At 39.6% G+C, this 15,501-nt stretch overlaps 2 protein-coding genes across 2 annotated transcripts; both read left to right on the forward strand.

Moving 5' to 3' along the window:
• The first annotated feature begins 51 nt into the window (after positions 1–51).
• On the forward strand, positions 52–6,607 carry LOC136264037 (uncharacterized). Its single transcript, XM_066058721.1, has 5 exons — positions 52–160; positions 218–295; positions 5,363–5,436; positions 5,488–5,725; positions 6,344–6,607. Exons 1-5 carry the CDS (start codon positions 94–96, stop codon positions 6,424–6,426), a joined length of 540 nt encoding a protein of 179 aa, XP_065914793.1. The 5' UTR covers positions 52–93; the 3' UTR covers positions 6,427–6,607.
• Positions 6,608–7,165: 558 nt separating this feature from the next.
• LOC136264035 (uncharacterized) lies at positions 7,166–15,477 on the forward strand. Its single transcript, XM_066058718.1, has 5 exons — positions 7,166–7,277; positions 7,337–7,414; positions 9,128–9,201; positions 9,254–9,491; positions 15,159–15,477. Exons 1-5 carry the CDS (start codon positions 7,211–7,213, stop codon positions 15,365–15,367), a joined length of 666 nt encoding a protein of 221 aa, XP_065914790.1. The 5' UTR covers positions 7,166–7,210; the 3' UTR covers positions 15,368–15,477.
• Positions 15,478–15,501: the final 24 nt, after the last annotated feature.

The raw sequence follows: 15,501 nt of genomic DNA on the forward strand, positions 1-15,501 counted from the left end.
CTACGGCAGCTATATGGACTCCAATATGAAAATACCCGTAGATATACGGAGTTCTCATAATACGGATTTCCGCCCCCACACGACCAACCATCAATGGGAGGACTGGTGAGCAAGCTGTCCTGGTACAGAAGTAACAAAGATGTTCGTATACTGATGTGTGGTTAGCGAAGTAGAACGACGGTTATTATTAAGTGTACGTACTGTACGTGTTTCAAAGGACTAGACGCGGCAGGAAAGACCACGATACTGTACAGACTGAAATTTGGCGAATTTGTTACTAAAATGCCTACCTTTGGTACGTTTGTAGATGCATAAGGCCACTCCAAAATAAATTCTGTTTCCTGTCCTTGGGCATAGTCTATTTGCATGCGGGGGGGGCTATCCATTTCCATTATTCCACGAGTTATTCCATTATAAGCTTGGCAGCTTTGTCTGGCACAACCATGAAAAGCTACATAAACCATGCTTGTACCTTCCTTTTTAAGTTGCCTGAATTTGTGCCCACGGCTTGATAGCACTGCTGACACTGAACTTGTACAGTATGCAAGATTCGAGGGGTCCGACACGCATGGAATCTAGTATTAAGCAGGATTCAAATCCTTAAATCTTGGATAAAATCCTTTAAATCTCTAAGGCTGAACAAATCTTTAAATCCTTAATTTTCCTGAAATTCCGTACATTTTTGTATTCTATTCCTCAATTCTCCGTTTATTCTTTGTGCAAGATCGAGATACTCTAATAGAACAGTCAACTACAGCAGTTGAAACTATTTTAATAGAATATTCATAATGTTAAACAAAGAAAAAGCCAAAATATAATTCAGAATTCTTCAAATTTAGTAGATTTTGCATTGCTATTCTGTAATTAAACACTTTGCACAATTCTAGTGGTTTATTTCAATGTATTTCAATTTATTTGAAATACATTAAATCCTGGTCAAAATCCAAAATCCCTGCTCAAATATTGAATCTAAGGTCTTCGTGTCGGACCCCTCGGCAAGATTACCTGGAAAATAATGGAAGAATACGGAATAACGGAGCCGACAGTAACCAGATGTAGGCAGTGGACGGGAAACAGAATTTATTTGGAATGGCCTAACTATAGTTATGATAAAATGGGTATGTAAATATTGCACCATGGCTTGAGGGCGTGGCAAAGCTGAGTGCTGTAGTATGTATATCCCATGGCAGAGAGATCTGCCACTGAGGAGGCCACATGAAAGCCACGTATATCAAGGAGTCACAAATATATATATATATATATCTAAAACTGCACAGCAAAAATCAGGCAGTGACTTGATACAGCTAGGCAAGCACCTGAGGAGCCAACAGCCAGCCAGTGAGACCTCCATTAGGCCATCAATATTATATAAATAGCTTGTTCCTGTCCTAGGTGCAGCAAAAGCTGATGTGGCCAGAAGGTTATTATCATACAGTATGGTAGTACCATGCTTAGAGATCATGGATAGGATCCGCATTCTAAAAATCAACTTTTACTTGTCGCACAAGACGCAAAGTTTACTTTTAAACTTCATGCTCCACACAAAGGACCGGTGATTTCATATCATACAGTATACCAGCAGCTCTCCATCCAGCTTGAATTGAAAATGAGATTTTGTGCTTTATTTGATATGTTTTGGGATATTTTGCAACATGATGGTGTTGTAGGGTGATCTAGTAAAGATTTGAAGCTGCTGTGGAGCATGAGAGGTGAGTCAAATTTGGACAATTTTGCTGCCTCCCATGGTGCAGAGATTAGAACGATGCATGGAAGTTGTGGATGAAATAACAATTGACAACCACTGGTACCAAATGTCCAGGGACATCTTTTAGCACTCAATAATTGACTACTGTTGTGGCTGCAGAAGCACTGGAAATGGCTAAAAAATGTGGTATAATTCTTTATTGCTGCAGAAATGTTTGACCCAGATGGTAAGAAGTCCCAGATCTTTTCCAGACTAACAGCATAGACAGACTATGTATGCAACCTTATCAAAACACTATTAGGAAGAGTTGGCTTCTCTTGCCCTAGGTGGTAGGGCAGTTTGAAATCAAAAATTTGTATTTCTTTTTTTTTTCCTTTTGAAAGAGAGCAACAGGCACCCAGCAAATCATGAATACTTATCAACTACAGCAACTCTGGATATGATCTGGCTAGGTGGTAAGTTTCATATGCTCATTTGCGTGGAGCATGAAATTTAAAAAAAAAAGTATTCTTCTCGTGAGATATTAAAAACGATATTTCTGTGGTGACAGCAATCATGCCTCCAGTTTCATGGTGGACCTAGCAATGGGATACTACAATGAACATTCCACAATGGTAGGGGGATCAGTTTGTAAAGGTTGATTTTTTGGATTGCGGACCCTATCATGGAGGTTTACACTTCCTCAACAAAAATATTAACCAGAAAACATGATACTTTCATATCACCTTGACACTGTATTGGCTAAGTATGACTAAGCCTGAAAGTGCCTTCAGTGCTATGTAATGCTTCCAAAAAATGTGACTGAATCTGCAAAAACTTGACACAATTACGCATTTTTCAAATTCCTGTTTATTAAATATTTATAATCTACTTAGCCAAGTGTACCAACCGGCCAAGTTTCAGCCTCACATGCCAATAACTTCAAAGTTACAGCCCTACAAAGTAGCAACAACAGAAAAATCAATCTGTACAGCAAGTATAGGGAAAATAATTACAGGCACTTACTAAAAAATGGTTGTAGCTTACAAACGGAGTGACAACTGGACCTAGGCAGCCTTGAACCTGCAGCCATCCAATTAATGCTCGAACGCTTACAGGAGTCTGCCAGCCGATTAGTCAATAATAAAACTTCTTTCTTAGTGAAGGTAGGGACTAACAATAAAAACCTGAATATCATCTTATTTGTCTACCCAAGAGGAGTTGGAAAATCTTTGTTTCATTGCAGTAGACCCAAAGGCACGCAAGTTATGAGTATTTGTTTGTGTCATGTCAAAGTGATCATACGCAATTGATTTTTTATTTTTTAAATGAATTTTGCCTTTGTATGCAGTGAAGAAAAGTGATAAAAGGGCAAACTTACCCAGTAAATGATTCCCCTATTCGTGGCAAACACGATGGTGAACATTTCAGCTCCATACATGGATTTTTTCTCCTTTTCCCACCTTTTCAAACACACTTTCTGTAACAACTTTCAAGAGGCTGTAGAACCAGGTGTCCTACAGACCTTCAGTACTTGTGCTGTAAAGCCTTAATAAAATAAATAAATAAATAAACTAACTAATGCTTTGCAGACAAGTATAACTCAATGATAGTTAAGGCTATGGGTTTGACTTTTTCACTGCTAGAAGTCGCTTCAGCCTGATAGGTGGTACATGGCAAGTTATAATTACCAGAGTCAGGAGTGGAATGGAACGAAATGACCAAACTCTTGTTATTTAGCTTGTTTCAGTCATGCAGCTGCGTGTGTTTATTGTACTTTACGTGTATTAAAACTTATAGACACCATGTTTGTGTTTATGATCGAATTACTCTAATAGAGCAATCAGTTATAAGTGTAATATTCTTTAATTAAGCAGTCACTAGTGTAGCAGTACTTGGCTACTTCCTGTACTTAATTGTCTCCTGTACTGCATATAATTTAGTTGTAGTGTTCGCATAGTATTGCTAATACTTGCGTGTGTGTAGGATCCCCACCATAATGATTATATTAGCTACTAGACCTCTAGGAGAAATGATTCAAAGAAGATCTTATCGATGGACAAAACCGAGTCCACTATTATGGTCACATCATCATTAATCCTAGCTACCACTTCACATTGATCCCTACACGAACAGTTAGCTAGAGCAATAAGAGAATGGAATGACCTTCTCCACAAGTTATTGGCTCCAACTCACTTGCAAAAACAGTATTAACTAGGAAACTCCATGTTGTAATGTGATGAGCTGGTTCCGTTGCCGCCATGGTTTTTCCCTGTTGCAATCTGCCATCATGTGCATCAGGGGTTGTTGTTCCTCCTCCAGTCATCCCCCTGATGTGATATTTCTGTGATCTAACATTTTTACCAAGTATTGATGTATGACATTATGTATTATATATATTATATACATGTTTAACTTTATTGTGTAAACTGACATTGTTTTTAAGGGTCATGTTCCAGCCTCAGTTGACCTAGCACTGGAGGAGGGATGCCTTAGGGCTGTCTAAACCCCCTTTTCATTTCTCTCTTCCTTTGTCCTAGCTGTATAGTTCTGTTGTTTTAGTTCTGTAGGTGTAGAAACCTTTTAAATAGAACATCTTAGAGTTACAGTGTGGTGAATGCATGGGTGTGCCATTAGGGCCAGCTCTTCTATTCTTAATAAAGAAATATACATTTATGTACTAACCAAGTCAGTAATTATTTTATTTTATTGTACATTACATGCATAATCCTCTGGGCATAATCAGCTGGATGATTGGTTCAGTATTCAAACTATAGCTAGTTCATTAGTATGCCTAAGCCAGATGATCGAACCCAAGTATTCTTTGGCATAACTACAGTAGCTAGTTTTAAGCCAAAAATACTGTTAACTATAACTGAAGCAGTTAGTGACTGCTTAATATCCGACTGCTCTGTTAGAGTATTTCAATCTTCATAACCATATGTCACAGTCAGTTTTGAGGTAGTTATTTGTATATAGCTAACTGTACATTATGGTCTCTCCTTGTCAATTCCCCTCCTCCTTGTAATTTTCTTTCCCCTGGGTGTAATCAGTAAACACTGCCTGCCCAGTAATAATAATAAGTAAATTAATAGTAAAGTACAATTAAACATAATAATAATTATGCATCTACATGACTAAGGAGCTAAACAGCGCGCACTAAAATTTGGTCATTCCATTCCTGATTCCAGTTATAACTAGCCACAGTACATAAGATGTATGCATCATGGAGTTACCTTTTAACATTATTATGACTGTATACTGCATCAAAACAAAAAATGTACAGCACTGGACATAATGTTACTGTAAGAATGTGTGCCCCAATTATCAGTTACTGTCTGAAAAGTGAAGTGGTCATTATGTTTCATTTTCAGCTCATTACACTGCATATACAAATGAAGAACAGTTTGACAAGAAACACAGATGATTTCCATTACAAATTTAGAGAAGCCATCATATGCTACTGTGAACCAACACGTTGCACTATCATCAAAGATATACTAATCCTTACTTCAGTCATGGCTATATATAGGCAATTCATAATTTTTTTTATTTCTATGATCTCTAATTGACTGTACTTGTTTAATTATAAGCACTTGACTGTTGTATTAGACACCACAACTAAAATATTCATACTATATAGCCATAGTTCCATAGTAACTTGTGGTCCTTGTACAGGCTTCAATCCGGACATTGTTGAATACAAAGGAGTGAACTTTGTTACTTGGGATGTCAAGGGTGGAAGTGAAGTTGTAAGGAGTGTGTATTATAAAATACTGAAATATACATGCTGACTCTTGTAGAGAACACTCTGGAGACACTACACAGCTAACTGTGATGGTATAATATTTGTTGTTGACAGTACAGACAGAGACAGGGTTAGTGAATGTCATGATGAGCTACATCAACTGCTGGAAGATGAAAACTTGAAGGATACTGCTCCATTACTGGTGTTTGCTAACAAACAAGATGTCTCCACTGCTATGAATGCTAATGAGATTAAATGTCACTTGAAGCTAGAAGGGTTGCAGCATCCTTATCGTAAGTGTTTCCATAAGGTTTGTAGCTGTTTGTATACTCTAATATAACAATCACCACTTTATCAATCAAATACACTGGCTAAATACCATAATACTGGAAGTTCATGGATGGATGGAACTCCAGATCTTATGAGCTTCTGGTGAGACTTGTATTATAAATCATTTGGCTGTTGTGGATGTACAACATACCTGGACAAATCCCGGCTCTAATGATAATAACATAGGTATAGCAACCCGGATGAGTAAGGGGGGCTGGAGCCCCCCCCTTGGGATTTTCTGATTGTGAATTGTAAAAAGATCAAGATACTCTAATAGAGCAGTCACAGTATTCAGAGAAGCAGTGTAGCAAACTACGAAGTTGTAAATAAGGATTTTAATGTACTTCATCAGTAATGTATATTTGGTTGAGGGCAGCCATCCTCAGCAGGCATAGACCTTTTTGTATCTTGTTATGAATGACAATAAATAACATTGAAATTTATTTAAATTATGGGGGAATTTGCTCATGTCACATAGTGTGTGTGTGTGTGTGTGTGTGTGTGTGTGTGTGTGTGTGTGTGTGTGTGTGTGTTGTATAAGAGTATTTGACCTTTCACAACATGACACTCACCTCATGTAGATGTACAGACATGCAGTGCTGCTAGAGAAGACAAAGGGTTATATGAAGGACTGGACTGGCTACGATGTCAAGTAACCGATTGATGTAAAATGACTATAATAGATCCAGTGAAGGACTCAGTAATCCCACCAGTGAGAAACTCCCTCCAGAACTACCTGTGGCCTTCTCCTATCATAAATTTCAAACCGTAATTTATATTGTATGCTCCAAGTTGTGTATTTTTTCTATACTGCAATAATATTGTAGATATAATTCCCATTGTCAGAGTCTAGCTATCATTAGCTATTAAAATGTTGTCCCTTGTTCTATCTCATATGGATTATGCACTACCTGTTTAGCGCTCAATATTCTCTCCAGCATTACAGTACCTCCAAAACTGGGCTATCTGCATTACAATGTCACTTCACAAGTACAATCATATGTCATTCTCTTGGTTGGTTGCTCATTTACCTCCCAAATGAAAAATATTGTTTACTTTGTGCTATGTGTTGTAAATATTGTCATCCTCATAGCATCTCACTGGACTCTCCTGTTGTGTTGGACCTCATTGTCCTCCAAGATGTGCAATGTCCTTCACACAGAAGTTGTTGCATTTTAGTGCATCGATGTGGTGGAATGACCTCAGAACATGTCTAACCATGACATACATTTACACTTTTCCATCATTTACCATCTCCTGATCTATAGTTATATTAATGTTGCAGCTGGACCTTGCATGTATTACTTGACATTGTGTAGCTATGTTGATGTTTTTGCATAAGTAAGTTTTTGTTTGGATTTTGTAAGCTGAGTAGTCTATGGAAGAATAATTTTTATGATTCATTGTGGGGCCCGCGCTAATTGTTTTGTAAAGACGCCTCAGTCACAATGGGAGGACTGCTGAGCAAGTTTTCCTGGTACAAAAGTAACAAAGATGTTCGTATACTGATGTGTGGTTAGTGATGTAGTTATATTTAAAACGTTCAGTTGTTAAGTCTTTTTATTAAAAACAAGGACTAGACGCTGCGGGCAAGACCACGATATTGTACAAACTGAAGTTGGGCGATATTGTTACTACAATACCTACTATTGGTAAGTCTTTAACACTACTGCACGACCAACCCGAAGATCAACCTGTGTTGTATTCCGCTGTGTGTTTATACTTAGATTGGGGACACGCCCACACACATGACTACTACTAAAGTATGTACAAATTGAGCTGAATCCTGAAAAACAGCTAAAATTTAAAGTGGATTTTTTCTCAACAGAGTTAACATTTCAGCCAATCAGATGATTAGTGGTAACAGCAAAGGTGTCAACAACAGACACGTACGGTTTGGCTCCGTAAAAAGTTCAGTGAATGGCTGTAATGGACACTGTGCTTATATGGCTTCCCCAAAGGAAATATATTGTGAAAATTTGATTGGCCGTAAATATTATGTCAGACATTTGAACAAAAAATGTGAAATAATTTTAGCGGGTCAAGCAATACTACAAATGAGCCAAATTTCAAGATCGTGTGTATTTGCATCCATGAGTTATTAAATGTTTTTGAGGATTCAGCTCAACACGTACATACTGTACTATTCTCCTTTGTCCATCTTTTACCATATATGGTGCATCTATTCTGTGCTGCCATAATCACCGAGCCTGTGAAGCACCTCAAGCTACCATTCCAACTTCAATTCTGATCAACTGCTTGTGCATTTTCAGTTTTGTCTAGCACTTTTTTCATTGGGGATAGTAGGCAAGGACATTACATCTAGCCTGGGGAACACAAGGGTGTGGATGCTTATGTATATACTCTAGTCAGATTCCCTTTAATATTCAGGCTTTTTGGGTAGGTAATAAATCTCATATACTCCACCTTGTTTTCTAATATACTCCACGCCTTCAGGCACAATATAACATATGCTCAAAATCTAGGTTTATCCAATCAGTATGCCTTTTTCACATGCAGTGATGTAACGAGGGTACTTATTTTGTCACGTGAGCATGTATAGTTGCCATGGCGCTAGTATTATTGCAAGAAAACCAGCTTCTTTTGCCAAGCCAACAGCAGAAACAGCCGTGGACAAGGTAAGTAATCTGAGTGTAATGTAAAATAGAGTCTAAAGCAGTTATATGGGCACAATGTGGAGTCTATGAAATCCTCAGGCCCTTCGTAGCACCCTCGCTTCGCTCGTGCACTACAGATTCAGGCCTTCAGGTTTATTAAGTTCATAGACTCCACAGTGTACCTGTATAACTATTATTTCTTCCAGTTTGGCTTCCCACAACTAAACTTGGGACCATTTTTACATATTAGTATTCATGTTTAGGTAGTGGCATCTCCAAAAGCTGATTAGCTTTGCTTAGGCCACTCCAAATATATTCCCTGTTTCCCATCCAAAGCTTGCATGTGTGCTATTCTCATACCAGTCAGAGGATATGAGAGGATCTTTACTACGTGGAAACTCATAGCATAAAATAACAAGGTTGTATCCTTCTTGACTTGCCAGCCAGAACTAATTTTTCTTTTAGCTTTAATTTGTTGAGAAGAAGCATAATTATTCTTTTATTTTGCTATCATTATTTAATTGGTTGAGAAGGGGTGAAGAGGGGTATCCCCTTGTTCCCTAAAAGTGACTGTATAGCACTAAAACTTTGTTCCTATAATTTTGTGAATTGTTGTGCGGTGTCAGATTTTTATATCAGGTACCACAGTGTCGGTCAGCCTACTTGTAGGTCCTTAATGCTAAGTACGTTACCAGTGGTCCCAACATGTCCACACTATACAGGTTAACTGGTGGTCTCCCTACACAGGTTTCAATGTGGAAACAGTGGAATACAAGGGAGTGAACTTCACTACTTGGGATGTCAGTGGCAGAAGTGGAATTGTAAGGGAACTTGTATTTACTGAATTACCTAAATACATACCCACTCTTGTAGAGAGCACTCTGGAGGCACTACACAGTGAATTGTGATGGTATAATATTTGTCATGGACAGTACAGACAGAGACAGGGTTAGTGAATGTCATGATGAGCTACATCGAATGCTGGAGGATAAAGACTTGAAGGAGACTGTTCCATTACTGGTGTTTGCTAACAAACAAGATGTCTCCACTGCTATGAATGCTGATGAGATTAAATGTCACTTGAAACTTGAAGGGTTGCAGCGTTCTTATCGTAAGTATTTCCATTATGCAACTGATTGTGTACTCTAATAAAACAAGTTACTACTTTACCAGTCTAATTCACATTATAGACTTCATCTGAGGAATAGTGTTTCCTTAACAACTATTGTTACACTGCCACCTGGTTAAATATTTACATAATAGCTACTGTAATCTGTTGTAAAACAATTTTCATATGCAAAAGCTTGTACAAATATTTCCTAGACGAAAATTTTTACTTAAGATTGAACTACTCTAATAGAACAGTTATTCACGTAAATCATACGAAAATATTTTACACGAAAATTTTTATCATGGAAAATTTTTTTGCACAAAAATAAAGCGAATCCCTGAAGTCCTTTAAACTTAAAGTAGATAGCAATTTTATACATCAAGACGTGTGTTGTGCGGCAAAGAAAGTTACCATGCCACACCACTAGCTGTGAAATCCATGATAATTATGTGTGTTGGGTGTATGATCACAACACAAGGAAGCCACAATCAGACTAATAATCACACGTGATACATCTTACATCATATTGCATAACCTATTCCTACATCTCCCCCTTTTCAAGCATTTGTAGGGGAATAAAATTACAAAACAAATGCTACACAAATCAAAAGCAGTCCTAATCAAAGCAAAAAAAATATCAATTGCTAACTAAGCTATATAATAATTATAATTAGTCAATTGGGTCACTTAAGTCCAGTTTGGATCCTCAATCAGCCTTCTGGTGGGGCGTTTGTCCCAAGTAGATCTGCGTTGAGTATGAGAAGCTCCAGATGTGGTGGAGTTCATGGGTTTGCAAGGTCCAAGTCCATTGGGTACTGAGGTTGGGACATGACGGCATAGGAAGCATCTATTGCAGACTAGAACTCTGCCACCTGTTGTCTTGATATAATATCTACGGTGTGGACCAATCTCTGTTACTATCCCATAAATGTCCCAAAGTCGAGACTGAAGATTTTGTACTGCAACATGTGACCCAACACGAATGTCTGGCAGGTTGTGAGTGTGGAGATTGTAGTAGGCTGCAGATGATTTGGAAGTGTCTTCAGCCTGCTGTGTAGCCTCTTGAGCTGGTCGCTGCCACTGTGGTAGGAAGGACCGCCTATGGGCTGGTAGGATATCTTGCACAGGGTGGCCGAATAGTTTCTGAGCTGGTGACAAGCCATCCTTTCTACTGGGTGTATTGTGGTATTGTAGCAATGATCGACAAAATTTTTCATCATCTAGGGCTCTGCCATTCCATGAGTTTTGAAGTAGTTTCTTCATGGACTTGACAGTAGCTTCAACTTTGCCATTACTCTGGGGGTATCTTGGTGAGGAAAGTTTGTGTAGAAAACCCCAGCACTTTGAGAAGTCAGAAAATGCCTTGGATGTGAACTGTGGTCCACCATCAGACCATACAGTGTCAGGTATAGCTGTACGGCAGAAGGACTGCCGGAGAGCTGAAATGACTGTATAGGTAGTAGTGTTAGGGTGTAAAGGGATAACAGCTGGCCAATCAGTGTGGAAATCAACTATGATCAGGTAGGTGTGACTTACGTGTGAGCAGAGATCTATTGCAATCTCCTGGAATGGGCGGTCTGCTCTTGGCTTTTGAACAATTGGTTCTCTGGAATGGCTAGGGAGATGGTCTTGACAATGCTTACAAGACAGGATGGTGTTGTCAATGTCATTGTCTATTCCTGGCCAGTACATGAAAAGACGGGCACGTTGTTTTGTCCTTACGGTGCCCTGGTGAGATTCATGAAGTTGAGACAAAATTACAGGTCGTAGTTTTGTGGGAATAAGAAGTCTACAGCCATAAACAATGAGGCCATCATCAATGGTGAGGCTGTCTCGAGTGTTCCAGTATCGTTTGCAAGCATCTGGTAGTTGATTACGATGGGGTGGAAATCCATGTAAGATGAGATGTTGGAGCTGTTGATATTCTGTGTCTTCTTGGCACTTTTTATGAGGTCATCTAAGCGATATGGTAGTGGTTCGGTTTGTGTGAGAGTTCATATCTGAGTAATGGACAGGGCTGGTTGGCTAAGAGTATCTAACTCAGCAAGACTATCTTCAGGTGATGGGTCTGTCACTGGGTTCCTTGACAGGGCATCTGGGGCATCATTCTTTGTGCCTTTCACCCATTCTGTCATAGAAATGTATGCCATCAGCTTAATCTTTAATCTCCAAAGACGTGGATTCTCTATTTCATCAAGTCGGTGATGGTTAAGGATAGGGATAAGAGGATTGTGATTGGTGATAACTTGAAAGTGTTGTAGTCCAGCTAGAAACAAGTGGCACTTCAAGGTAGCCCAAGCAACGGCCAACATTTCCAGCTCTATGATGGTGTAGCGAGATTCGGCATCGGTGAGAAATCGAGACCCTGCCTGAATCAAACTCCAAGTGCCGGAGTTGTCTTGCTGTTGTAGTATGAATCCAAGGCCTTGGCGGCTAGCATCTGTGCATAGTCTAGTGGGTTTACTCGTGTCAAAAATGACAACACAGGTGCATCAGTAAGGGATTGTTTGGCTGTCTGAAATGCTTGGTCGTGGGTGGCTGACCACTAGAAGTCGTTCTTTGTACTGAGCAAAGGGTGCAGTGGTGTGAGTAGTGTGGAGATGGTGTTTGTGCTAGCTGATAGTTGATTATCTAAACCAAAGAAGGATTGGAGATCTGTACGGTTGGTTGGAGTTGGAAATTTCGAGATGGCATCTATAATAGTGTGGTCTACTTGGTAACCTGTAGCAGAGAGCTGGAATCCTGAGTAAGTAACTGAGGACTCACAGAACTTGTACTTGTCTAGGTTCAGGGTGATCTTTCTCAGCACATCTTTGTAGAAATTCTCGGACAGTGAAGCATGTTGTGTGACATCACTGTCATAGATAACAATGTCATCCACTATGCGGCGGAAACCGGAGAGACCTTCGAAGGCTTCATACATACATCTATCATAATGTTCAGATATGGATTTAAGTATATACATATGGTGCATGCATGTACTTAAATCTGCCAAATGGTGTCATGAACGTGGTGAGAAGCTGACTTTCTTGATCAAGAGGACATTGATGATAGCATCCAAAACAGTGAAAAACTTAGCTTGGCAAGCAGATATGTCAGCAATGGCCTCGGCTGGGGTAGGTGATTGGTACCTTTCTCTCTTTACATATCTATTTAAGTGTGAGAGGTCAACACACATACGTATCCGATCAGTATTCTTCTTGGGTGCTACGACAATAGGGGCACACCAGTCAGTGGCTTCAATAACAGGGGCGATGATGTTCTGTGATTGTAAGAGGTCAAGTTCAGCTTTCAGCTTGTCACAGTAAGCGTATGGAATAGACCTGGGGGTGTTAACACAGAATGGTCTCGCATCATCAATAAGGTAGATATGGAATTCTTCACCCTCCATGCTGTTAATGTTACCATCAAATACGGTGGGGAACTCCTGAACTGCAGAGTGCTTGTTAAGGGGTAAATTAGCAGCTGGAGAGGTGGTGGCTACAGAATTGACAGTAGTGCTGGAAATGGTTGGGTTGGGATAGCAGTTTGGTAGGATTCCAAGTTCTTTACATGTCTTCCAGGACATCAGTGTGCCCGTAACATTAGGATAAATGTGCAAGTCATCAAGGTGTTCCTTGTTGCCAATCTTGAAACATACTGGCAGCCTGCCAACAGGATGCATCTCTGCTCCATTCGCAGCTTTGGGAATGGCAGAGGAAGGTAAAAGGTTGTCAATGTGCTCATTAAGCTGAGAGAGAATACTAGTACCGGCTGCTGAAATATCTGCACCCGAGTCTGGAAGAACAGCTGTGGTGGTGGCACCGTTATGGGTGGTAATGTCAATCTTTAGCTTGGGTGCAGGGTCAGTAGATGTGACATGGTGGATGTTAGACAGGCCTGCTTGTTCAGACAAGAAGCTATAGGGCTGAATAGATTGAAGAGTAGAGGTATAGGGCCGCAGTGGATGAGGTTGTATGGGTTTGGAACGGCAGACTCTGGAGAAGTGACCCAGTTTCTTGCAATTATGACATGACACACGATATGCAGGGCATTGTGTGTGACCTGCTGGATGTGGTTGGGCCCCCCAACCAGGACAGAGAAGTTGTGGTGTAAATGTCTTCTTCTGTGGGTGTGTCTTAAGAGCTGCAACAGATTCGTGGGGATGACCAGGTCCTTGCTGTACGGCAGCTCATTATTTCTTGGCTGCCTCTTGGTCTTGACACATGTGGACTGTTTTATGTAGAGAGAGGTCCTTTTCTTGTAAAAGGTATTCGACAGTGTCACCATCAAGGAGGCCTTTGATTATTTGGTCACGTAAGCTTATGTGTGCAAGCATCATTGCAGAAGTTGGAAGTTTTCACTAGTTCTCTCAAAGAAACAGGGAAATCATCTAAGGACTCCCCAGGCTGCTGTGTTCTACGACGGAAATTCCGTCACTCCACTGATTCATTAATGTGTCCAGCGACGTACTTCTTGATGGCACTAATAATGGAGGTTACACTTCCACGGTCCTTGGTGGTGAGGCCAAGGTTGTTGACTATGGTAAGAGTTTTGCATGAAAAACATAATGTCAAGGCTTGTACTTGCTTCACAGCAGTTTCTTCGCCAAGTCCGGACAGGCTCATGTACGATTCCCACTGCGTTTGCCAGGCTGAAAAGTCAGAGCCGCAGTCGATTTTTAGGTCCAACTTAGGAAGATCTCCTTGGTGAAAAACATACGACAACTGTGACATGGGCGATATCTGGAGAACAAAATGGTGGGAACAAACAAAACACTTGAAAACAAAGGTATCACCTGATGGGGTGCCTCAACCCGGCACCAAGGATCAGCGATGAGGGTTAGAAAAACGAGGTTGACGGTTACAACGGTGAGATGAGGCGTTCTACTACTCGCAGCACCCTTTATGATCACAACACGAAAAAGCCACAATCAGACTAATAATCACACGTGATACATCTTACATCATATTGCATAACCTATTTCCTACATTGGAGTAATATATATAACATAACAGAAGGTTCTGATATTATTCCTGGTACAAACAGTATTGACAAATATCATTTTAGTGCTATGAAATTTAAATTTTTTCTACTAACTGACTAACACTGTCTGCCTGATGCCTTCAGACAAGCATGACTTGTTTTGCCATTGAAAATTTGGAGCAAGGTTTAACAAAAAAAAGTTATGTAGCTATTATTGTTTCAATTTTTGTCCAACTGTTCCTTTCCAAAAGCCGTCCACTGTGTAGTAAGAGGTTGTGATTTCAAACCCTTGATGATCACCGCTAACCATTTGATACATTACCGGTGGTAGTGAAGTAACTGCGCTGCATCTTATGAACACCCTAGAGAAATAATGGGTCAATTTTTTGCAGTGGATTTGCCGGAAAGGTAGGGCAGTCTGCACACCAAGTTTGTAAGTATGTCATAGTTTTTGTCAGACATGACTAAAACATGGAACAGATTAAGTTTTCTAATGTAGTGTGTGTTCTATTAGAGTATTTGAAGTAGTGATAATATTATATAGAACATCTTATAATGGACACTTTGAGACCAACAATTTATATTCCATTTTGTTGGTTCTTTCGATGGTAAAAATGTCTGCCTGTTGGTTAGTCCTTATTATGGAGGTTCTTCTATACTTTAGAGAGTTTGCTAACAAGATGTATTCTTCCCCAATTGTAGACGTACAGACATGTAGTGCTATTACAGAAGAGGAAGGGTTGTATGAAGGATTGGACTGGCTACAATGTCAAGTTACTAGTAATGATGTTAAAGAGACTGTGATAGCTCCAGTGAAGGACTCAGTAATCCCACCATTATCAAGAATAAGAAACTCCCTTACCAATATCAGGAATTATCTGTGGCCTTCTCCTGCAGAAACATCTTCATAAATTTCAAATTGTATATTATATTTATGTTTTTATATTTCAGCTATGTATGTTTCTATATTGTGGTACAGTATAATAATAGTAATGTGCAGATTTTCACTTTATACCCAGTGTATACTGTTCAAAAATATCCAGGT

This window comes from Dysidea avara, chromosome 8 (genome assembly GCF_963678975.1).
Source record: "Dysidea avara chromosome 8, odDysAvar1.4, whole genome shotgun sequence".
Taxonomy (NCBI): Eukaryota; Metazoa; Porifera; class Demospongiae; order Dictyoceratida; family Dysideidae; genus Dysidea; species Dysidea avara.

What these genes read in the sequence shown, in the direction of transcription:
- LOC136264037 (XM_066058721.1), top strand. Translation starts at nt 94, where the DNA reads ATGGGAGGACTGGTGAGCAAGCTGTCCTGGTACAGAAGTAACAAAGAT. An exon ending in TGTTCGTATACTGATGTGTG is followed by an intron (nt 161 to 217) that starts GTTAGCGAAGTA and finishes CGTGTTTCAAAG; the next exon opens with GACTAGACGCGGCAGGAAAG. An exon ending in TACTAAAATGCCTACCTTTG is followed by an intron (nt 296 to 5,362) that starts GTACGTTTGTAG and finishes GTCCTTGTACAG; the next exon opens with GCTTCAATCCGGACATTGTT.
- LOC136264035 (XM_066058718.1), top strand. Translation starts at nt 7,211, where the DNA reads ATGGGAGGACTGCTGAGCAAGTTTTCCTGGTACAAAAGTAACAAAGAT. An exon ending in TGTTCGTATACTGATGTGTG is followed by an intron (nt 7,278 to 7,336) that starts GTTAGTGATGTA and finishes ATTAAAAACAAG; the next exon opens with GACTAGACGCTGCGGGCAAG. An exon ending in TACTACAATACCTACTATTG is followed by an intron (nt 7,415 to 9,127) that starts GTAAGTCTTTAA and finishes CTCCCTACACAG; the next exon opens with GTTTCAATGTGGAAACAGTG.